The following is a 17,675-nucleotide window of genomic DNA, read 5'->3' as shown; positions in this document are numbered from 1 at the left end:
GCATCGCCACACCCAGTTACCCAAGACACGAAGACTAAATTGTGATTCGCGCGCGCGCCCAGCATGCTGTCCATCCACTCACTCGCTTTCTAGTCGGTGAGCCAAAATACGAAAGACCTTGGGGGCATGTGATCTTCGCGCCGATCGAAGAAAGATGCTACCGGCACCACGTAAGCGCCCGAGATATGGACCTTGAATCACATCTACGAACCGATTCATCAAGTCACCACAAAGATGCTACTCCGGACACACACACTGATTGAAAGTCTCACTCCGTACAATTCACTCTTCGGATCCGATTCGTCCTGTCCACCCCCCAAAAAGAGAAATCGGAAATCAAGAATGTCACTCGCTGCCATCACTGGCGAACGCAACTAACCACAAAACCTCATGCCCTTAACCTTGACCTTTCCTTGCCGCTCTTCATTAAACTCAAAAAAAAAGCAGAATGTCTCTTCCTCGTCATCACATCACCTCGTGACCGTCATTAGCCAGCGCGCGCCTGCGGGAATTCCCACTCGGCCCTTTATCACCTCATACCCCGTCGCTCCTATTGGTTTACTCAAGTTATTCTCCTTTGATCACTGATAACTCAGCCTTATAATCAAATATACATTTTTTTGGTGTAGGTCGATGCCGAATCTCTTTTTTGCGAAATGTCACCGCAGCGTAGGGAATCCATCCATGACGTCTGTCTTTGGCGTCGTGTGCCTAGATGATTCCTTTCATTACTCCATGTTTAGTCTTTGACCGGCAAAGTGAAGTCAAGTTGTCAATTTAGTCATTCTTGAATGATTAATGTTCGGATGGTCACTGTAAGTGGGCGGCGGTGTGATGAACGCTTTAGGTAGGCGAGCAATCTCAATGGTATTCTCCCGTTCCTCCACCACCCTACCACTGTAAAAGCAATCATCTCCTTAAACGTCAAAACAAAACGCCGCTGCCTCTATGATGCACTTCGCTTTTTCTTTCGCGGCCAAGTGTATATAGGTACGAATGCCTCTCGGGAACGTCCCCCAAATCCATCGCCAAGTCGATCTCTGGATTTTCCCATCTAGTTCCACCTCACGCCTGGGGTAAATGACTATTCCTCCTTTCCTCCGAGCCATGGACGATTGTCCAGGACCCCTTCCCAATATTGTTCGCCATTTCAACAAGAGTGTGGAGTTTAATCCTCTCTTCACCCTTCCTTTTTGGTTTTCTCTCTTCAATATTTCGCCCTGTGTGGGCCAGACGGCCGATGTCGTACACAACTAGTACGGCCCCATCGTGATCTTTCCTAATCCATCCATGTCCTCCGGGCCCTTCAGGGGCCCCAGAACGACGGGGACGAGCACAGCATTTTCTAAACACTGGCAAAGGCATCTGGTGGTAATTGAGACTACGCGAGGCTTAATATTGGTCTTTGAATGTTCCAGGTTTCGGGGTTTCTTACCTTTTTCTCGTGGAAGACTGCCAAGGCTCTGGTAAAGTCCCAGGCGACATCGGACAGACACATCTCCGAGTAAGTGGGTGTCATTGTCGTCTGCTTCGATAGCTCGACGATCATGGCCTGTCGTTGTTCTTGTTCCTGGGCAGACGGAGCCGGTGCTTGGGCTTCGGCAACAAAGACGTTCGGGAGGGGGTTAAAGGCTCTGAGGGAGAGCATGTCGCTGATGACTCGGATCGGGTTGGTGTTGGGGCGTCCGGGTCCTAGAACGAATGTGCGCGAGAAGCTTCTCAGTCCCGTCTTGCCAGCTTTGTCGCACTCTTCGAATTGTCCATGTACTGAAATAATCATGCCGTCCACGCCACTTTGGGTTTGGCCAGAAGGGTCGGCGAGACCAGGCAGGAGATGGCAGTCCATGATGTATTTGCTGATATCCGACTTGATATCTGGGTGCTGTGTCTTCGGAAGGTCGTTCCACAGGTTCCAGATTGCCTCTCTGCCCGTAATCAGCCTGGCAGCTCGAGCAGCCGGGGTCGTAATCTTCATCAAATTGCGAGACTGCTTGATGTACGATGACCAGGGCATCGGCTGCGGTTGGCTCTCGTCACGAATGGCGCGCGTGTCGACCGCGAGAGAAAACTGGCTGTTGTCGTCGTAGTATTTGGTAAGGAGAGCAGTGCGGTCGGTGTCGAAACCAAGGAAGAATTCCAACAGGAAGGCTTCTCCGATGCCGTTGGCGTCCCGGAAATCGGGCCCGCGTTGAGGGATCGGTTTCGGGCGGCCAGCTGCCTTGAGTTCCGCAATTCGTTCCGGTGTCAATTGCTCACCGTTCAGAACTTGCAACTTGGGGAAGAAGTGCAACAGCTCGAGCACGACTTTGGGATCCGCGATCGGAATCGGGTTACCCGTCAGGTACAGAGTCTCAAGCTTCTTGAGCTTTGATCTCCATCTTGACAGGCCAGCAATATTGTCGATCTGGTTCCCACTAAGATCAAGATTCTTGAGATCAGGGAAGGTATCCGCCATCTCTTCGACTTGCGCGACTGTGTCAATATTGTTGTTGGCCAAGCTGATGCTGTGGATTGCATCAATCTTTTCCTGTGCTGTCTTGAACAGTTCGTCGCAGATTCTCATCATGACCTTGAAAAGCTTCTCTGCTCTATCCTTGGATTCCAGCATTCCCATCTGGATCAAGCCTTCATCTTGGTTCAGAGCGTCAAGTCGCAGAAGCTTGTTCTCCATATCGTATCTGAGCGACATGATGCCTTGGAGTTTTTGTTTTGTTTCCTGTGCTGCAGCAGATGCCTCATTTGCCTTGGCCATGGATCCGTCACTATCGGTGATCTCCAGCTGAGTACCGGCAAATGTGAAAGTGTTGACCTTCAAGATTTCTTCCGCATCTTCCTTGCTTGCCGCAACACTGACCAAATCCCCCTTCAGACTTGACTATTGAATGTTAGCGATTTTCGTAGTTTATAAACTTCACCCCAGCTAGGAGGGGGCATAAGCAGCCGGTATGAGCTATTTGTTTCTCGTTTCGCGGAGTAACTGGCGTTTCAACGAGGCTGGATCATTCGGCGTCCCTATGTAGTTCCCCCAAGCCTCACAGCAACGCGACATACCTTCTTGATGTGCACCGTTTTATTGCGACCGGACAGAGTTGTGGCTTTCCGCTCCAGAAACATGATCAGATCCCGCAGTCCACCGTCATTGTTGCTCGCAGCTTTACTCTCCTTCAACCCCTTGACACTGAGCCAGACGAGACCAGGTCCCTGTCCTTTCCTTCTCGATACCAGGTCGTTTCCATCGCCAGTGTCCAAGTGTCGAGCAATCGCCTGGTGTACTTTCGAGCCTGACTTGGTGGGGGGACCATTAGACCTCGCCGATCGTTGAGGTCTCGAATTATTGGAATCGTCCGACGGTCCTCTGTTCAGGTTGTTTGAACGGCGAGTGTTGCTTGCTCCAGCACCGCTTCCCATGTCGAGATCTCCATCCCTGTCGGGTTGGGTTCTGCCACCTTTGCGCTTCTGGATTCCACCACCGCGCGAGGTTTTGGCACCCAGTGTAGAGTTGCGGCCCTCGCGTGCTGGTCCCGATGGGGTACCGCGAGGAGCTCTTGGAGGCGCCATAATTAGAATGGTGCAACAATAAGGCGTAGCTAAAGGTGATTGTAGGTAGAGGACGTTCGTAGGCAGAGAGTATTCGAAGGTTGTTTTCGCTTATTCTTTCGCTGAAGGATACGCGTTTGAGCGAGAGCGAGATGACAGCACGCTTCGGAGAAGTCAAATAAAGCCTGTTGGATCCTCAAGGAATTCTCTGGATCGGTGTAAAGCGAAAGACGGTTGTGTTTCGCTATGTCGCGGACAGCTTCGGAAGACAAAGGCCGGATGGGCCAAGGCGCAGGCTCGTGGACCGCCGTAAATAGAGTATGTAAAATCGGTATCGCTTTGAGCCCACGACAAAGAAGAATGTAGGAGAGCCTTCGATGCGGATCTCTGCAAAGAATGCGCAGTTTTAGAGGTGGTGTCGCAGGTTATGGGTGAGTGATGAGGTGACGGAGAAAGCAATGAAGAAATTCGTCGGTCGCGAAAAGCAGTGACGTTTGGGTTAGCCCCACTACAGACCTCCTCCAGCAGGCACACAGGCAGGAACGCTCCGGTCGCATGCGACCTCTCTCAAATAAGACTAGCCGATTTCCGTCCTGGCCCTCAATCTATATACTTTGTCTCCTTACATAATCGTTGGAAGGCAGGCACCCAGGTGCGCAGGATGTCAAAGCAGTCATTGGATGTTGCTTTCTTTCCTATGACTGCCTACCTATTCTGCCTTATGGTAAGGTACACTTTCGCAAAATAACAGTCACCGAGGGATAATTCAGGCAAGTTCTATTGAGGAAGTAGAGGAATGTCTGTACCTGGTTTGAACGTGTCAGCTATCCACCGCCAATGGTTGGCACAGCAGTGTCGCGAATGAGCGAGGGGAGGCCTATAATGGGTCTACGGCAATCATAAAGATAAAAATTCATGAGAGTACAACGAAAGACGCCCGAGTGTCACTTCGTTGGGAGCTTTACCCGGCAGGGAATAAGTACAAAGCATTGTGAATTGGTCTCAGGGTCGGGCGGGCACCAAAGTAGGTACCTCGTCGTCTGCCCCGCCCGAGACCCTGAAGGCTTGAGCTTGAGCTCTCAGCTCTAAGTCCAATTACATAAGCATACATAGTCATGTGACTCAGATACGCTTTCGCGCAACGACGCGTCTGTGGTGAGAGTGATGTACTAGGCGTAAAGAGGTTGCCACCGCGCCTTTGACCACTGCCCTGACTATTTCACGGACATCCTCGTCAAAATCCCAAACATCGTGAGATCGCCGTTATCACAAATAGGCCGCACTATGATCACATCTCGAAGGTGAATCAGTGTCTGATTGACTGAGTATCAATCACTCTTCGCGAAATGGATTCAGACGAATACGATGATGATCTCGCAGACGAGGATTTGGTTGAGGCACTCAGTCAAAGCCAAGCCATACCTGCGAGCTCGGGCATCAAGTTACAAAATGGCAGAACATCATCTGTCGCGCAGGCCCTGGCACCATCTTACAGCCGGGCCAACGCTGGACGACAAGCCCAACCATCTGGTCTTAGTGTAGGACCTAGAGTAAGCTCACTTGCTGATTGACTTTTATGAGAAAGGCATGTGCTAATAAGCACTTCAGAACATGGCAAAGACAGTGGTTCAGCCTCCAGGAACCGAGTTGGATGATTTGCCTTCAGACGCGTTCTCCTCATCACCGGAGCCTGTTGCACCACTCGCCAGAAATGGACTAACACGCACTTCATCATCAAACCTTCGCCAGACAACTTTACTAGGCGGCAGGGTGGTAGATAACGCCTCTACTCAGCCGCAACAGCCAGGCTTTGGTCGTGTCTACCGAGGTGACAAGCCATTGGAGGCTCCCTCTCAACACGCGATAGATCGCGAAGCCATGAAGACGTGGATCTATCCCACCAACCTTGGCGCCACGAGAGATTACCAGTTCAGTATCGTCAAAAACGGTCTGTTCAACAATACACTCGTCGCACTACCTACGGGTCTCGGTAAAACGTTCATTGCTGCAACGGTGATGCTCAACTACTATCGTTGGACAAAGGACGCCAAAATCGTGTTTGTTGCGCCTACCAAGCCGCTCGTAGCTCAACAAGTCGACGCTTGCTTCAATATTGTGGGCATACCCCGGTCAGAAACCACTCTTCTCACTGGCGACACAGCGCCCACTCTCAGAGTAGACGAATGGGCGTCAAAGCGGGTGTTTTTCATGACGCCGCAAACTCTTCAAAACGACATTTCACACGGTTATGCAGATCCAAAATCTATTGTGCTTCTGGTAATTGATGAGGCTCATCGAGCAACGGGCGAGTACGCATACGCAAAAGTGGTGAAGAGAATACGCCAGTACAATCCCTACTTCCGTCTACTTGCCTTGACAGCGACACCAGGGTCGAAGGTTGAGACTGTGCAAGAGATTATCGACAATCTCGGAATATCCCACATCGAGATCCGCACAGAGGATTCGATCGATATCCGTCAATACGTTCATTCAAGGAATGTCGAGCAAGTAGTACTCGACCCCTCGGATGAGATGTGCGAGATCAAGGAGCTGTTCACGAAAGCTCTGAAACCGTTGATGGATAAGCTGACCCAGCAAAACATATACTACGGAAGAGATCCAATGGCGATCACGACGTATGGTCTGGTGAAGCAGCAACAAGATTGGTTCGCCAACGTCGGCAGAAGAGCCAATCCTGGGGTGCAGTTCATGATGAGGGCCATCTTCAGCATTTTGCAAAGCTTGGCCCACGCGATCAAACTCCTCAACTTCCATGGCATCAGGCCCTTTTATGAAAATCTCAAAGAATTTCGAAGCGAAATCGAGGACAAGGGCGAGAAGGGCTCCAAGTACAAGAAGCAAATTGTTAACGACTCGAGCTTCCAGGAGATGATGACCAGGGTAGAAAAGTGGCTTCGCCTGGACGGCTTCGTCGGCCACCCAAAGCTCGCCGCTCTGCAGGACACCGTCCTGAACCATTTCATGGATGCCGGTGCAACCTCCACTCGAATTATAGTGTTCAGCGAGTATAGAGACAGTGCCGAAGATATTGTCAAGGTACTGAATGTCCACAAACCGCTGATCAAGGCCACTGTCTTCGTGGGACAAGCCGACTCGAAGCGATCCGCAGGCATGAAGCAGGCCGAACAGATTGCGACGATACAAAAGTTCAAGGATGGCGAATACAACGTTCTGGTCGCAACGTCCATCGGAGAAGAGGGACTGGACATTGGCCAGGTCGATTTGATTGTCTGCTACGATGCCTCGTCCTCGCCAATTCGAATGCTACAACGAATGGGTAGAACGGGTCGAAAGAGGGCTGGAAATATTGTGCTACTGCTAATGAGGGGCAAGGAGGAGGATGCTTTTGCCAGGTCGAAAGACAACTATGCGGAAATGCAAAAGTTGATCTGCGAAGGGAGCAAGTTCAACTTCCGTCACGACCTTTCCACTCGTATCGTTCCTCGGGAGATCCGTCCGGAGGTGGACATGCAGCATATCGAGATCCCTATCGAGAATACGCAGAACCCGTCGCTTCCGGAGCCCAAGAAAGGGAGGGCGAGGAAGAAACTACCGCCCAAGAAGTTCCACATGCCCGACGGTGTCGAGATGGGCTTCGTGAAAGCATCCGCCATCGGCAAACCCGGTGCGGCGCCCAAAAGAGGCCGCCCCAAAAAGCAAGAGCAGCAGCAACAGCCGACGGAGGCTGACTTCATCACCGACGTGCCCTCGCTCGATTCGGTCGTGCTCACGGAAGCGCAACTGGTCGAGTTGGACAAGGTGTACCGGTCGCTGCCTGCCAGTCGGACCAAGATTGAAGAAACAGAGATGCCGGAGCTGACGTCGTACCCAATGCTCCAGCGCCGGCTTCGACCGGTCAGCAAGGTTCAGCACAGCCAGCGTACGAAGAGATATGTAAAGCTGTGTCAGAAGTTTGCCAAGAATCAAGATGAGAGAAATCGTTGGGTGCGCCGTTTTGGGGAGGAAGACACGACCCGGTACGAGGAGATACCAGTGCCATCATTTGCGAGCGATACAGAAGATGGAGCGTCGGGTCCTAGGTCTCTGGGCAAAATTGCGACGGCAGTGTCGTCCGACGAAGATGAACCCCTTGAGGAATCAAGGCCAAAGAAACGCCGATCGACCGGGACGACGAAGCGCGCCGCAGGATTCACGTCCGCTTCGGCCCTAGTCGACGACGAGATGGACGAGACCATGGACGAGGAATCACCTCCCCGCCGTTTGCCAAAGAAGACCGCAGGAAGGGGTCGCGGCAAGAAGGCTTCCAAGCGGGTCGCCCGCGGCATCAACAGCGACGAATTAGGTGACGCCTGCGACAGGGACAGCGACGCGATGGAGACAGACGGCTCGGACAGCGGAGGCGACCTGGTGGACTTTGTCGTCTCGGACGATCACCCCGTCTCTAGCATCCAGCCGACGTCGTCGACGCTTGCGACGAGTCCTATCGTAGTCTCTTCCGCAAGGCCACAGCCCAAGGGAGTTGCTCGGCCGTTCTATGTACCGACTGAGTTTCCAGGGACGCAGGAGTCTGTGGATTCGTTGCCGGACCTTGATGGCGTGCTGATGAGCAGTAAGGGGAAGAAGATATTGGGTTTCGTAGATCCAGAGGATGACGGGTCTGACGTGGATGCTACTCCGCGAGCGCAGGGCGGTGGGCGGCTGCAGAGGAGGCGGCCGGTGTTTGATAGTGATAGCGACGAGTGATGTGGTCGTTGGGTCACTTGGGGCTTTTTACATTGGTTACGCTTGGAGTATTGGCGATGATGTGTAAGGACGGCAAAGGGGCATCACTAGCTAAAGGACACACGCACTAATGATTCAATGAAGATGGTATATTGTATTGCTCTCGCTCTGACCTACCTCGGTCCATGCCATGACAGACCATACTCCCACCTCGACACCGCCTATACTTCCAATTCTGCAACCCAACTTCCAACGAGCGACGCTCGCGTAACTTTTCTAACGACACCAAGTCAGTAAAACAGTCCTTTGAGAAGCAACTCAATGCAAAACAAGAGAAAACAATTTTGTTTGACCAAGTGTCAGAAACCCGATTTAAAAGCACAACGTTCCCACCCCACCCCCCGCCGCCTCCTACCCCCCCGACAAGAACCCGAGGACAGCACATGACGATGCAAACTTCCCCAGGCCCCAATAACGCCGAAGTGTTAAGATAGGAGGTTCTCACGAGAGGCGAAGCCAAGGAGCCAAAACCAGGAAAGAGACCCAGGAAAGAGAAAAGTCAAGGGGATTCAAAGTCCGAAAAAGAGTAAATATGAGAAAGGGAAAAGGAATAGTAAGGAAAAAACCACGACTCTTCCGATCCCAAACGAAACACTCCACGCTGCCAACCATCCCCTTTCCTACAAACACCAACAGCACAGAACCCTTCTCCCCAAGAGGCGCAGAGCTCCCAGTGGAGAGTGCGCCTCAAGAGTTTGGAATAAGGAGGGTGTACTTTTTGTCGGGGAGTATTCGGTTCCGGCGGGCAGCGCTTGCATGGAGGCAAGTTCAGAATAGAAGATTTGCGTCATGGTTTCCCCCGTTCTTCCTTCTCCTTTCCCGTCTTTCTCTCCTCCTTCTTTCTTCTCCCCCTTCTTCTTCCCCACCCCGGAATCCCCTTCCCTGATTTTGTTTGGAATGCTCGGGGCGTCTCAGACGGCTCTTCCTATGAGTATAAAAGGTTTTGATGGATTCATCATATCATGGTCTGTTTTTTTCCTCTCCCCCTCAAGCTTGTGTGCCGTGGGGGAAGGGAAATAATTTGAATAAAAATTGGAAATGGAGCTTACCTTTTTCCCTGTTAGACTTCAGTAAACTGCATATTTTGCATGACAGTCTACAAGGGGGGAAAAGAAAAGTAACGCTCGCTTCGAGGTTGAAGGTCGCTCGCGGGTTGCTGAGGTGTCGGGGCTGCGATGACGATACCACGAGGTTGAGGTAAGGTGAATGTGAGGTTGTTGGAAAGAAAAATTCGCAGCCGCGTTTTCTTTTGGAGAAAAGGTGCAGAGCCCAGGTGGGGCACGGGGACGGGAGCTCTTGAGCGGCGGCAGCTGCCAGAGCTGGAGCGGGGATCATGCAGGAAAAAGTCGGCTTACCTAAGGCATCAACATGCTCCAGAAACGACCACTCTCACCGGGGACTTACTGCTCACGACAGTATACACACTCTCAGAAGCTAGGGTAGTAGGGCCCTCATACTAAAGTCGAGCTTCTCACCATTTCATGTACGCGTAGTACTCGCTGGAGAAAGAGGGTGCTATTGTGTCATTCGATACGTAGACTGAATCCAGAGTCCCGACTCGGACGAAATTCGGTCCAACGGGCAACGGGTACGGCGGTATTGCTGACAATGGCCTACCTACATACATATGCTGCAATTCACTGCTATCAAAAAAGTCACAATCAAAGCTGAGCTAAACACAGAGTGTCTCACACAATAAGCAATGAGATTTTGTTCTATCTACTTTTTTTTTTTGGGGGGGGGGGGGATTTGGTGGGGGTATCTATCTACTTTTGTTCCTCCAAATATATTCATCAGCAATCTGCCTCTGCCCAAGCAACCAAACCCCGTGCAAGGGAAAGTTGGCCTAGACAAAAATCCAAAAGCCCTTTCCAAAATACCTCAGACCTTACAAGGCCCTTCCTCGTGTTCAGACTGCAGATCCATCCTCAGATCCCTCCTTTGTAGTCCATGTCTCGCAGCCGTTCCCCGAGGTGAGGCCAAATATACCACACTCAGGTCCTTCCCCGTGTGCCCGCCCCTCTGACGTTGCGGGGAGTAAGACAGCACTTGGCTTCGCCGCAAAGACTCATAGCTACCACCATAAACTCCGTACCACGTCATTCATGTAACTCTCCCCGCGGAGACCCGAATCAGTTCCGGGGCACTGCGCTCCCAAGTTTCACTCTCCAAGATAGAGCTGCTGTTCCTTTGCTTCATGTTTTTGGTGTTGGTGTCTTTGATTTTCTTTGCGTCTGAGAACCCAGAGCAAACTGTCCATCAGCGAACATGAGACTACCCATTGGCAATCAATTCAGTGTATTATCTCAGTACTGCTCAACGGGCACTCGGAGACGTTTCTGTTTTTGTGGCTTCAAAAATGCCATTTCAAATTGAGCGAGATATGTCTCTAGACCCTCTTCCTCAAATCGTGCGGTTCCGAACCAGACTCTCAAGTCTGGCCTACCCAACCACCACGTATCCCGCTACACAAAACCATCTTCTCTATCGTCAATCTCATGTGAATCAAAACTGAGAAACAAGACAAGTCCTAGAGCAAGTAGCGTAGATGTGCGAGATCAATAATACAAAGTACGCAAAAGAGGAAAAGTCGAACGTCCGACTTCCTCAGGCCTCTGTGAGGCCCATCCCATCCAGTCATCAAATCATTAGCTGGTCCCACGCCAGATCAACGTTTTTGTCACAAGTTTCCATCGCACTAAGCCCTAGTACACATTTACTGGCTTTGAAAGTTTTGGTAATCCAAGTTCCAGTCGATGGACTGGAAAGGGTCCTGTGACGCTTGCGAGTAGCCCAAGCCAGCACTTGGCACTTCGCCGAAGAGTGGCTCGTACATCTTCGTCACATTGTTGGCGGGGAATAGCTGGAAGTCGTTGCCGCAGAATTCGTTTCCACCACCAGTGTAATTGTCCTCGAAGCCCTCGTCGACCTCGGCCAACGAGTTTGGCGTGAAGAGCATTGCATTGCCCTGGCCAATAGGAGAGATGTGTGGTGCCGTCTGGGCAGGAGCAATCTGAGGCTGGCAAGCAGGAACAGGCTGGTAGATGGGGAAAGCCATGTTCAGCTCCTTCTGAGCGAAGACGGCTCTGTCCGGAGTGGGGATCTGGGCGTGTGCGCCATAAATGTCCTCGTTCACCGTGAAGTCGGGACCGTCCTGATAAATGTATGGGCCAGTCGAAATCTCGGTGGCAGGTGTGTTGTGGTCGGAGGGAGACAGGGACATTTCCAAATCCATCTGTCCATCGAATCCACCCTGACCAACCATTTGGTCAAACTCTTCGTCCGAGATGTAGGAAGGGAATTCCATGCCATCAATGTGGGAAGCAAAGTCGCCAACGGGGCCGATAGGGTGCATGGGAGCCAGGAGAGGATCGTTGAAGTTGAACTGCTGAGCCTGGTCCAAAGGAGCAGGCGGGGTAGCGGCGCTGCTCGTGGAGGGGGTGGGCATTTGGTTGAGCAGAGGGGTGGAATGGGCGACACTGCCGGCAACGCTTGAGGGCTTCTTGCCGTTGGTCTTGGTGCGAACGTATTGCCAGCCATGGGCCTTCTCCATGTGCTGTTTGCAGTTTGACTCCCGCTTGGACTTGTACGGGCAGGGCTTGTACAAGCACTCGTACATGGGCGGGGCCGAGGAGTGCTTGTCGTTGTGGTGGCGATCCATCTCCTTCTCGGTCGGCCAGCCATAGTTGTGGTATTTGCATGAAGTGACGGGGCACTTCCAAGGACGAGAGTGTGTCTTCTCGTGCTTGGTCAGGTCACAGGGACGCTTAAACTCCTTGTTGCAACCAGGCTCACGGCACTTCTTGGGGGCAAGTTCCTCAGGGCTGGCGTTCTTCTTGCGGCGAGCCATTGAACGCATAATCTCCTCGTCATCCTCCAACTGCTGGCTCAACGAGCGCTTCATCTGAATGGGGCTCTTGGGGTCGTCCAGGTCGACCTCCAGGCCGGTGGCCATTGAGATGGCCTTTCCGTCCTTGCGAATGCGGATGAGCTCGGCCGGGCGGCCGTTGTCAGCGATGCCTCCGAAGAGCTTGATCTCGTCGGTCCTACGGAACATGTCAGTTGAATGAAGGGTAAGTTGGGAAAGGATGTCGTACGGGTCGACGTCCATCTCGGCGGCGTCTGATCCAGTCTCCTTGGCGGCAGCAAGTTGTCCTGCGTACTGGCGAATCTGTTCCACGAGATCGATGAAGTATCCGTTAGTGTAAGGGCGGTCGTTGGGTCGAGTCTGTTCTCGGTCGCTTAGGTATTCCACGGTTGCTTGAATGCAGTGGATCGACGTCAGGCAGAAATCGAGGTACAAGGCGGCGGTCTTTGTCCTCTCCTTCGTCAACGATCGATAAGTAATTGCCCAAACTCCAGTTTCAGTTAGTGAATGACTTACGGGTGCCATGAAAATAAGGGTCTTTTCGAGATCTCTCAGGCAGATGATCTCCTTCTCTCTGATGCGTCTGGGGATGTCAAGAACAATCGGCTCAAAGTCCTTGAGAGCAGGCTTGGCCCGGAGAGGGCGGAGGACGTGCTCGTGGATGCGGTTGACAGCCTTGGAGCTGAGGGCGGGAAGCTTCTCCATGGTGGCAGAAGAAGTGTTGGCAGCGGACCTTGTGATGGCAGATGCCTTCTTTGATGCGGTGGTTGCAGGCTCTGTCTCGGTGGTGGGGGCGACAGAGGTTCCGAGTCCGCTGTCTGATTCATGATGTCTCGAGGAACGGCGGGTTCTGGGGCGCAGAATGCGACGTTCCGCCTCCTTTGACTTTTCCTTTGCCATGGCGGGGTCAACAACGGGCAGGTTGAGGAAGCCTCTGGGAACAGGAAGACTGTCGTCGCGGAAAGACTTGGTCTTGGGAGAGAGCAGGTTGATGTTGGCAAGAGACTTGTCAATGTCGTCGACAATCAAGGCCATGCGGCGGCAGTGGGCGTCGACAACGTCGTCCAGGTTGGTCTGGGAGCGTCGAAGGCTTGGAGGGGCAGCAGTCAAGGCATCGTCCAGAGAAGAGGTAGGACTGGTGGGAGAGTGGAAGGTAGCGCCCTTGCGGAGGCTGTTGGTCTTAAGAGTGAGGCCAGTGCCGGCAGGAGACTCCGGGCGAGTCACCGGAGTCCTGCGTCGAGGGTTGACGGAGACGGACATGGTGACGGTGATGACACGGGTGTCCAGAACTCTGTCGGCTAGGTTGTGTTAGATCTCTTGAGGGTTCATGGAGTTGTAGGGCTGAGTAGGACACGGAGTGTGAGTCACGAGCAGGACCTCACTGGTAGGTCTGATGTAGTAGTCCTAGCCTCTTGAGCAAGCCCAAGGTTTTGGATTGGCCAATGTGATGAAGTGGCGGGAAATGTTTGAGACGGATATCGTATGGACAAAGTGGATGAAAAGGGGAAGAGAGGAGGAGGGGGAAGAAGAGGAGGAAGAGACGGGGCCTTACGTTGAGATGGAAGATGGTATCGAAGGCGATAACGTCGCTAGTATGGAAAGATGGCAACGGAAGGCCAGACGAGGCGAAAGGCGAGCAGAGCAGGCGAGTGGATTTAAGTCGAGGCCGTTGAAGTCTGCCTGATTTTGAGGGGTCCTGTCTGCGGGTAGAGGAGCAAGACAGTGTAGGGTAATGCGCCTTTTCGTCCCAGCTGTCGTACGCGTCGGCGTATGCACACGAGATGGGAAGAGCAGACGTAGGTAGTCTGAGCTGTTGTGTGCGATATTCTTTGAGGATGTGTGTCCTGGAGGAAGAGCAACAGACGAGGACGAGGATGGAGGAAGAAGCGGACTGAAGTGCGGCGGCCTCAGTGGGACAAGACGGTATTGGGTTTGGTGTCGAGTAAGCGGCTTGTATATCCTAGAAATCAAGGAGAGCAAGAAAAGAGGAAGAAAAGCAGGAGGAGGAAGAGGATTCGGTCGAGGATTGAGGGTGGGTGGAAGGAGAGAGAAGAGGCGTGCGGTGGTCGCGAGCGAGGAGGAGGCGGTTGTTGGATTACTGGGGGTCGAAGGTCATCGAGGTTTGATTAGAAAAGCAGCCCAGCACTGAGCACCTCAGATTGAGAGAGTACGGAGTACAGCAGCCAAACGAGCACCGGTGGAGAGAGAGAGAGAGAGAGAGAGAGAGCGCTGCTGCGCTGAAGGGGAGCGACAATTGAGCGGACCAGAACTCTGAAGAGAGCGCCCAGGGCGAAAGGCTGCTGCCTAATCGACTAGCCAATGGGAGAGCGTCGCCGCCGACCAGTGGAGGCGGAGTCTGGGCTTTGCGGATCAGAAAGGATCCAACCCCCGGTCACTAAAAAAGATACGTACCCAGGGTACCCTCCAACCTTGAACCCCACCACCTTCCATACCTACCTACACCATACCTTACCTTACCACGCTTACCTACCTTACTCCGTAGGTAGGTACTTCGTACCACATCAGGTATCCTCAATTCTGCCATCTTCCACCACAGTCCCATCCTCGGTCTCCTCGGTCTCAACCCCCCAGAGTCCCATCGTCTCGTCTTTTTACCAGCAATCATTCGTCCAACATGGAAATGAAGATTTCTCGCCAGTATCATCCGTTAAGCCCGCCCGCCGGCAACCAAGCCAAACTCCACTCGTTCCAAACAATGTTGGCTGCACCTCATTACGGGCCACCTGAACAATTGAAAGACCCGCTGTTAGGGTCACCGCAGCTATGCAGCCCGCTGCTCAAACTGCACGGCGGTGGACAAACCCATGAGCACAGCCCCCCCGAATCAAGCATCAAAGTACACGATTAGCACCGACTACCTCTCATCACCTCGCATCACTTCCTTCGAAGCAATGATACCATCACCAATATCCATACTCTGCCCCAGTAAGAGACACCCAGCCGCCAGAGTAACGGCAACCCGGAACACCAGATACTAGCTGTCCTCGCCACCCTGGCCTCTAGGTCACTGGGTGTCAGATATGAACGCCTTGCACTGCAACTTGACGTCTCAATTCCTATGCTACCAATGACGCTGCTGTCAGCAAAACAATGGAACCTCAGCCAGCCTATGGCCCCGACTCCGACTCCGTGTCTGTTGTTGTTGTTGTTGTTGCTGCTGCTGCTTGTCACCTTTACTGTTGTTTGTCACTTGCGGTCCAGCCCGGGAGCACTGCTCACCAATGCGCATTGCACCCATCCAATATTCAAACCGCCGCGCACTTCACCGGAGGCAGACGAATTCTCTCGTCCCTGAATGCTCCATTTGAGGGGCGGGAAACGCAACCCATCACCAACTACAGATAATATAGAGTGCGGAGTACGTACATACCGCTAGAACGATGTATCGGATTGACGGCTGCCTTCTCCAGCTCGCAAATCTTGATGGGTCCCGAGAAGCGGGAAACGCAAGGGTCTGGTCCAGTACTGTATTCGAAAGCAGGGTGCGCCAGCCGGACGGGCGCCAGAACATCTCCCTCTGCACAGAGTCGCTTCGCAAATGGAGACGGCAGCAAGGCGTGACCGCAGATGGGGGCGTATCGCAAGGTTCGATCAAGTCTCAACAAGCACCGCTGAAGATGAGCTGAAGTGGGCTATTGGGCATCCTCATCTCTCGCAGTTACCCACGGTACCCCCTACACAGCAGTGTACGGATACACTCGAAACTCCAAGGAGACGATTTGGCTGTCCAGCCTCACCAGCGCCATCAGAGTCGGAACGCATTCGTCCAGATCAACGTACGAATGACCAGAAACGCACATGCACAGCCAAGCTCGCCGGTCACCAGTGACATCTGTTCTCGCCATACCGTATTGCATAGCATTACTCCGTACCGTGCCGCCATAACCTACAAAGCACAGCACAGCACAGCACAGCTCAGCACAGCACAGCTCAGCATAGCATTGCTCAGTACCTTATTATGGCCCTCTCTCCTGCACACCTGTTGCACCGGCCGTGGCTTTGAGGCCGCTAACGGTAGGGCGGCAAGCTAAGAGTCCTCAAGAGAACCAAGACTGGGCAAGACTGGAGAGGGACTCATAGTCTCATGCACGGTACCTTTTTTACACTCGGAAACTGGGTCAGGGATTAGACTTAGTTTGGCCTCGCTCTGAGTCTCTCTGAGTCTCTCTCGCTTACCCCCGTCAAAATCAGCCCATCAGAACCAAAGTCCCAAAGCTAACCCGCTCATCAATCTCCACCCGCCAGCCCGATCCATGACTTCCCACTGGGTCGTTTCATTCTCCGCCAACCTGGGACCATTCCCAAGCGAACTGTTGGCTGTCTTACATACTCCAAATTCCGCTCCTCTGTCACCCAGAGTCTCAAAGAGCCCTCAGCCTCCTCCGCAGGCCCTCAAGGTCGCAGCAATGCCATGCTGCCATCCACTGTGACTACGTCTTTACGGATACATACGACAGGCCTGCTTCGCAGTAACGACGAGCAGATCAGGGCTCCCCTTGCGTTTGCCCAAAGCGGCAGATGGGATCCCAGTTTAAATTGAGACCAACACCAACTCTCTGTGCCTCTCTCATTATGTCACCCTTCAACGCGGAAATTGACCAATGACGCCCTTGGCGCCCGGACGGATACCATTTCTCGCGCGTTGCTGATATCACCAGTCCCCATCAACCCGTGGTCCGTGACATGTGGAGTTTATTGAAAACGGTCCACTGCGGACCAACTGCCATGGCTTCTGCTTACTGTTGGGGGCCGATCAAGCCAGCTCATCCACGGACCAGGAGGAAGAAAACGATAGAGCAGACAAAAAAGCTTTGCTTCAACTTCCGGTCAAGGTCGGCATTTTCGTCCGGCCTGTCACTAGACCACGGGACAGGCAGGGGTCGGAACGGCCAACGGGCGCTCTGGGTTCTCTATCCCACCCACCAAGATTACACACCCAGTCTGATTAGCCAAGCAAAGCCCACCAGTCTGGTCTGGGTCGGCCGAATGACGTTCAGTACAGAGCACGCGGTACCAGGGTTACAGTTTGAAGGTTGAGAATTCCGAACCATTGACAACTCGTAACTCGCAGCTTCACACGAGCGACCGTTCGCATTTCACCTAATCGGGTTTCAGGGACAGCCGGAGTCTGGGACTCTAGGACGCGAAAAGGAGCAATAACATGGACCTGCATGTCTTGACTTGTCAGTCGTCACCTAGCTTGCGTTGGTTGAAGCTTGGCGTTTTGCTCTGACGGTGCTGGATTGCGCGGTTGCGCATATCACCAACGAATCCGTACCCAGGGATTCGTACTCAGTCGTGTATGCTTATTTGCTGCACAGGACTTTGGCGCAGGGAAAGTCGCATGACGGATGCGCGTCTCCTCGCAGGAACACATTCAAACGAACCTTGATCAACCAATTGCTCACCACCATCACCACTCGCACTCGCACAACCCTCCCAGTCCCTCTCCACACGTAGGGCTGGTGTGGCTGTCCACCTGTCC

At 52.9% G+C, this 17,675-nt stretch overlaps 3 protein-coding genes across 3 annotated transcripts; 1 reads left to right on the top strand and 2 right to left on the bottom strand.

The window, feature by feature from the left end:
- Window positions 1-1,345: 1,345 nt before the first annotated feature.
- BDZ83DRAFT_568702 (TAP domain-containing protein) lies at window positions 1,346-3,408 on the bottom strand (the record flags this gene model as incomplete). Its single annotated transcript, XM_060504108.1, has 3 exons — window positions 1,346-1,381; window positions 1,436-2,875; window positions 3,052-3,408. 3 exons carry the CDS (start codon window positions 3,406-3,408, stop codon window positions 1,346-1,348), a joined length of 1,833 nt encoding a protein of 610 aa, XP_060369292.1.
- Window positions 3,409-4,727: 1,319 nt separating this feature from the next.
- On the top strand, window positions 4,728-8,404 carry BDZ83DRAFT_788945 (type III restriction enzyme). Its single transcript, XM_060515688.1, has 2 exons — window positions 4,728-5,087; window positions 5,146-8,404. The coding sequence occupies exons 1-2, from the start codon at window positions 4,884-4,886 to the stop codon at window positions 8,260-8,262; spliced, it is 3,321 nt and encodes a 1,106-aa protein (XP_060369291.1). The 5' UTR covers window positions 4,728-4,883; the 3' UTR covers window positions 8,263-8,404.
- A 2,613-nt stretch (window positions 8,405-11,017) lies between these two features.
- BDZ83DRAFT_568838 (uncharacterized protein) lies at window positions 11,018-13,429 on the bottom strand (the record flags this gene model as incomplete). Its single annotated transcript, XM_060504122.1, has 3 exons — window positions 11,018-12,347; window positions 12,399-12,625; window positions 12,686-13,429. 3 exons carry the CDS (start codon window positions 13,427-13,429, stop codon window positions 11,018-11,020), a joined length of 2,301 nt encoding a protein of 766 aa, XP_060369290.1.
- Window positions 13,430-17,675: the final 4,246 nt, after the last annotated feature.

The sequence above is a fragment of the Colletotrichum acutatum genome, assembly GCF_030867785.1.
Source record: "Colletotrichum acutatum strain CBS 112980 chromosome Unknown BDZ83scaffold_12, whole genome shotgun sequence".
NCBI classification, from domain to species: Eukaryota; Fungi; Ascomycota; class Sordariomycetes; order Glomerellales; family Glomerellaceae; genus Colletotrichum; species Colletotrichum acutatum.
This window is presented reverse-complemented; position numbering and strand designations above follow the sequence as displayed.

Excerpts from the sequence above, each read along its gene's own strand:
- BDZ83DRAFT_788945 (XM_060515688.1), top strand. The coding sequence starts at position 4,884 with ATGGATTCAGACGAATACGATGATGATCTCGCAGACGAGGATTTGGTT. Across the intron at positions 5,088-5,145 it reads GTCTTAGTGTAGGACCTAGA|AACATGGCAAAGACAGTGGT; the intron begins GTAAGCTCACTT and ends TAAGCACTTCAG.